At 38.7% G+C, this 5,873-nt stretch overlaps 1 protein-coding gene across 1 annotated transcript; it reads left to right on the forward strand.

Annotated features, from left to right (window-relative positions):
- The first annotated feature begins 2,607 nt into the window (after positions 1–2,607).
- Positions 2,608–4,036, forward strand: LOC139353396 (proteoglycan 4-like). Its single transcript, XM_070997524.1, has 2 exons — positions 2,608–2,839; positions 2,899–4,036. Exons 1-2 carry the CDS (start codon positions 2,698–2,700, stop codon positions 3,978–3,980), a joined length of 1,224 nt encoding a protein of 407 aa, XP_070853625.1. The 5' UTR covers positions 2,608–2,697; the 3' UTR covers positions 3,981–4,036.
- The last annotated feature ends 1,837 nt before the right edge of the window (positions 4,037–5,873 follow it).

Here is a 5,873-nt window from a genome sequence, read left to right on the forward strand (position 1 = left end):
TAAAAAACGAAACAAAATCTATATAGTAAATATATATGAAGTAAACACAACAAACGCTAAGACTTATTCAACAAAACAAAACAAAACAAAAAATTGTAAAATATTAAAAGATAAACGATATATATATATATATATACGAGTATATATGTAAAAGCTAACGATGCAGATATTCGCAACCGAAAACCGATTCAAAGCGGAAACGGATATGGAAAACCCGAAACGCAACTCTGGCCGAGCAGCGCGCAGCAACGTTTTAGTTAAGAGCAGGAAGCGTATTTTTTTTTATAAATATATATATATATATAAAAATTAAATTAAATAAAAAACAAATTCTATATATATACAGAAAATTTTACAAAATATATAGATATATATATATATATACATATATATGATAATAAATGTATGTAAAACGGCAGCATAATAACTAACTGAATAAACAGAGCCAGGGGCGTCGAGCGGAGGGGTCGTGGGAGGTGGGGCGATTGCGACCTGGGGACTGGACGGACGGACAACAACGCCTACACAACGAAACAGCTCGCATCGCCCCCCAATCCGATCCCCAATGGCCGATCCTCGATAGAGAGCACTTTCTACACACATATAAATATATAAATGAATACTTGTATGAATAACCGAATTTTATAGCTGGGCGCATTACAAAGAACGCCAGCTGAATGTGGATTGTAAAACAAAACAAAATGTGTATGCACAACGCGGCGGCGTTCCCTGAAAATGATTTAAGCAAAATCACAAAAAAACAAATTCAAATTCGCTACATATATTGAAGGACCCCTTTATTGTTTCGGTTCTACCAACCTTCCCCCCGTTTATTTTCTGTTGTATCAATTTCAAATCGATATAGTTGTATGGCAAACGAAAAAAAAGAAAAAAACAAATTACGAGTAAAGGCGGTTTTTGAGTGCATAATGATAACAATAAACACAAATTATGAATGGATAAAAAATGAGAGATAAAAAAAGAGGGAAGTGAAGAGTAAACAACAATATTATGTGGAGTATATGCATATAATGTGCGCCGAGTCGCAGAGCTAGAGCTGATTATGATCGATACATGATAATGATGTTTAGCACTTAAGTTTTAGTTGTAACTTTATGCCTTAAGTTGTAAGCTTAAAAATAATAATATAAAATTAAATACAACATATTAAAAAGCAAACAAAACAAAATAAAAACAAATACAAAAAAATAAAACAAAAGAAATGTATAACAAAATGTTCTCGTTTTTTCTCTGTGTCCTAGGGAATTTTGGGCTTTCAACATTTTAAAAATCTGTTGAACGTTATTTTAAACTTTAATGATTTGGTACATTTTAAATACGGGTTTTTAGTCACTTAAAATTTATTTAAAATCCTTTTTGGTAAGACTTCAATAAGACACCCTTTTAGTGGACATCTGAAAAATATTTTTTTTTTAATTTTTACAATTTTTAAAAATATAGGAATTTAAACGGAAACTGTCGAGAAACTGTCATGGTTCCATCGGTTACCAAAAGCGGTTTCGAGAAAACGGTCGATCCCTAACTGATTGAACTGCATTTTTGAGATCGTAATCAGACAACTTAAACTGATTTGTAACTAAGATAAATCTAAAATTCATTGGGATCAAACTGGGGCCAAAAAACAATATCGCAAACATACAATTAGTGAAAGAAAAAAAGATACAAGAATATTTGAGAAATTATAATGAATATATTACATGAATGAATATTGAGAAATAAGGAAAATTTATTTGGGACCCATTTTCTCATTTTTTATAATATCGTACATCGGTTTTTTTCGGGACTCAGATTTTGGTCAAAAAAACTCATTTTTTTGTGGTTTTTACGGTCGTAGTTTACCCAAATGAAGGCGTACAACTAAAAGACCGACTGTTTTGAGCAGCTTGCTAAAAATCCTTTCGATCCATATCACTTTAAGTAACATTTATTTTTTGACCCATTTTCGCAATTTTTGTAAGGGGGTACATCGGTTATTTTTGGGATTCAGATTTTGGTCAATAATACTAATTTTTAAGTGGTTTTTCAGTCGTAGATTGGCCAAATGAAGGCGTACAACTAAAAGACCGACTGTTTTGAATAGCTTGCTACAAATGCTATCGATCCATATCACTTTAAGTAACATTTATTTTTTGACCCATTTTCGCAATTTTTGTAAGGGGGTACATCGGTTTTTTTTTGGATTCAGATTTTGGTCAAAAATACTTATTTTTTAGTGGTTTTTCAGTCGTAGTTTAGCCAAATGAAGGCGTACAACTAAAAGACCGACTGTTTTGAGCAGCTTTCTACAAATGCTATCGATCCCTATCACTTAAAGGAAGATTTACTTTTTGACCCAATTTCTCATTTTTTGTAAGGGGGTACATCGGTTATTTTTGGGATTCAGATTTTGGTCAAAAATACTAATTTTTAAGTGGTTTTTCAGTCGTAGTTTAGCCAAATGTGCTTGAATATTTCTCTCTACGATTTAATTTTAGTGCGCTGTTCTGACATACACACTAAATAAAGTTTTTTGGGCATATCCCCATTAAAATACCATGAATCTAGAGTTTCCAACAACCTACCTGCAACCCTAAAACGATTTTGGCCAATCAAGTAGGCCTTGGCCAACTGTCATGACATTTGAAAGCACTTGTCATTATATTCCGAAGGCACTTGGAAAACCTATTCTCTTTAACGATGGCGAAGAAAACGAATTACAAGATGCCCGAGCGCAACTTGGATCTCCCTGCCGATATGGCATTCGTGAACAATCTGCTCAAGGACCTTGGATTGGAGGCGGATTCGTCGTCACGTGGAGTTATCCTGGACCTGGCCTACAGTGAGTTGAAATTCGGGGAAAGATTGAAAGGCAAAGAGTTTGTGAGTGATTTGTTTTAGCTTTGGCAAGGGACAAACTGGTGGAGGCCCAACGCTTTGCCACGATGGCCAACCGTTCCAACGTGAGTGTCGAGGATCTGCACATGGCGGATCCGGAGCGGGCCGTCCCGCTGGTAAAGGTCCCGAAGGAGAGTACCGAGAATCTGGAGAAGGAGATGGAGACCGACCAGCCGGGGACTAGTGCGAAGGCGAGCGCGCAGGCGTCGAAGCCCCTGGCCAAGGAGGCCAGCCAGGAGCCAGGTTCGAGCAAGGGACCAATGCTGTCCACCTCTCGCGATGGTCAGGTGGGCAAAAAGGCCGATCTGAAGCCCAAGGGCGCTGAGCAGGCCAAACCGAAGCCGAAGACCCGAGCAAGTACATCCAAACAAGTGGAACCACCTGCCACTCCAACCATTTCCGGAACTGCTCCTTCACAACGCACTCCGAGGGTCGCCAAGAAGCCACGTATCGGAGCAAGTTCATCCAATCCGGTGGAGCCACCTGCCACTCCAACCACTTCCGGAGCTGCTCCTGTACAACGCACTCCCAGGGTCGCCAAGAAGCCACGTGGCGGAGCAAGTGCATCCAATCCGGTGGAGCCTCCTGCCACTCCAACCACTTCCGGAGCTGCTCCTGTACAACGCACTCCCAGGGTCGCCAAGAAGCCACGTATCGGAGCAAGTTCATCCAATCCGGTGGAGCCTCCTGCCACTCCAACCACTTCCGGAGCTGCTCCTGTACAACGCACTCCCAAGGTCGCCAAGAAGCCACGTATCGGAGCAAGTTCATCCAATCCGGTGGAGCCACCTGCCACTCCAACCACTTCCGGAGCTGCTCCTGTACAACGCACTCCCAGGGTCGCCAAGAAGCCACGTATCGGAGCAAGTTCATCCAATCCGGTGGAGCCACCTGCCACTCCAACCACTTCCGGAGCTGCTCCTGTACAACGCACTCCCAAGGTCGCCAAGAAGCCACGTGGCGGAGCAAGTGCATCCAATCCGGTGGAGCCTCCTGCCACTCCAACCACTTCCGGAGCTGCTCCTGTACAACGCACTCCCAAGGTCGTCAAGAAGCCACGTACCAGAATTATCTACAAAAAGTAGGCTATGAAGGGAATCTTATTCTACCCCTAACATGTGATATTTTCCCAACTTAATAAATATCTCTAGCTATTTATTAGCTTATCAAAAGTCAGTTTTGTCATCTCATTGTCATCAATTCTTGAATATATGGAGAAGCATATACACTTCTCTTAGAGTAAAGGGTATATTGTATTCAAAGAATAGTATGTGATTCAGATTTTGGTCAAAATACTCCTTTTTTAGAGGTTTTTCAGTCGTAGATTAGCCAATCACTCCCTATCACTTAAAGGAACATTTATTTTTAGACCCATTTTTGCATTTTTTGTAAGGAGGTACATCGGTTTTTTTTGGGATTCAGATTTTGGTCAAAAATACTCATTTTTTTTGTGGTTTTTCAGTCGTAGTTTACCCAAATGAAGGCGTACAGCTAAAAGACCGACTGTTTTGAGCAGCTTTCTACAAATGCTATCGATCCCTATCACTTAAAGGAAGATTTATTTTTTGACCCAATTTGTCATTTTTTGTAGGGGGTGCATCGGTTATTTTTGGGATTCAGATTTTGGTCAAAAAAACGTATTTATTAGTGGTTTTTCAGTCGTAGGTTAAGCCAAATGAAGGCGTACAGCTAAAAGACCGACTGTTTTGAGCAGCTTGAAAAAAAAGCTATCGATCCCTATCACTTTCAAGGAACATTTATTTTTTGACCCAATTTCTCATTTTTTGTAAGGGGGTACATCGGATATTTTTGGGATTCAGATTTTGGTCAAAAATACTCATTTTTTTTGTGGTTTTTCAGTCGTAGTTTACCCAAATGAAGGCGTACAGCTAAAAGACCGACTGTTTTGAGCAGCTTTCTACAAATGCTATCGATCCCTATCACTTAAAGGAAGATTTATTTTTTGACCCAATTTGTCATTTTTTGTAGGGGGTGCATCGGTTATTTTTGGGATTCAGATTTTGGTCAAAAAAACGTATTTATTAGTGGTTTTTCAGTCGTAGTTTAGCCAAATGAAGGCGTACAGCTAAAAGACCGACTGTTTTGAGCAGCTTGAAAAAAAAGCTATCGATCCCTATCACTTTCAAGGAACATTTATTTTTTGACCCAATTTCTCATTTTTTGTAAGGGGGTACATCGGATATTTTTGGGATTCAGATTTTGGTCAAAAATACTCATTTTTTTTGTGGTTTTTCAGTCGTAGTTTACCCAAATGAAGGCGTACAGCTAAAAGACCGACTGTTTTGAGCAGCTTGAAAAAAAAGCTATCGATCCCTATCACTTTCAAGGAACATTTATTTTTTGACCCAATTTCTCATTTTTTGTAAGGGGGTACATCGGATATTTTTGGGATTCAGATTTTGGTCAAAAATACTCATTTTTTTTGTGGTTTTTCAGTCGTAGTTTACCCAAATGAAGGCGTACAGCTAGAAGACCGACTGTTTTGAGCAGCTTTCTACAAATGCTATCGATCCCTATCACTTAAAGGAAGATTTATTTTTTGACCCAATTTCTCATTTTTTGTAGGGGGTACATCGGTTATTTTTGGGATTCAGATTTTGGTCAAAAATACGTATTATTTAGTGGTTTTTCAGTCGTAGTTTAGCCAAATCAAGGCGTACAGCTAAAAGACCGACTGTTTTGAGCAGCTTGCAAAAAAAGCTATCGATCCCTATCATTTTAAGGAACATTTATTTTTTGAGCCAATTTCTCATTTTTTGTAAGGGGGTACATCGGTTATTTTTGGGATTCAGATTTTGGTCAAAAATACGTATTATTTAGTGGTTTTTCAGTCGTAGTTTAGCCAAATCAAGGCGTACAGCTAAAAGACCGACTGTTTTGAGCAGCTTTCTACAAATGCTATCGATCCCTATCACTTTAAGGAACATTTATTTTTTGACCCAATTTCTCATTTTTTG

The sequence above is a fragment of the Drosophila suzukii genome, chromosome X, assembly GCF_043229965.1.
Source record: "Drosophila suzukii chromosome X, CBGP_Dsuzu_IsoJpt1.0, whole genome shotgun sequence".
Taxonomy (NCBI): domain Eukaryota; kingdom Metazoa; phylum Arthropoda; class Insecta; order Diptera; family Drosophilidae; genus Drosophila; species Drosophila suzukii.

Coding starts and splice junctions, on each gene's coding strand:
- LOC139353396 (XM_070997524.1), top strand. CDS start 2,698: ATGGCGAAGAAAACGAATTACAAGATGCCCGAGCGCAACTTGGATCTC. Junction 2,840..2,898: donor TATCCTGGACCTGGCCTACA/GTGAGTTGAAAT, acceptor GATTTGTTTTAG/CTTTGGCAAGGGACAAACTG.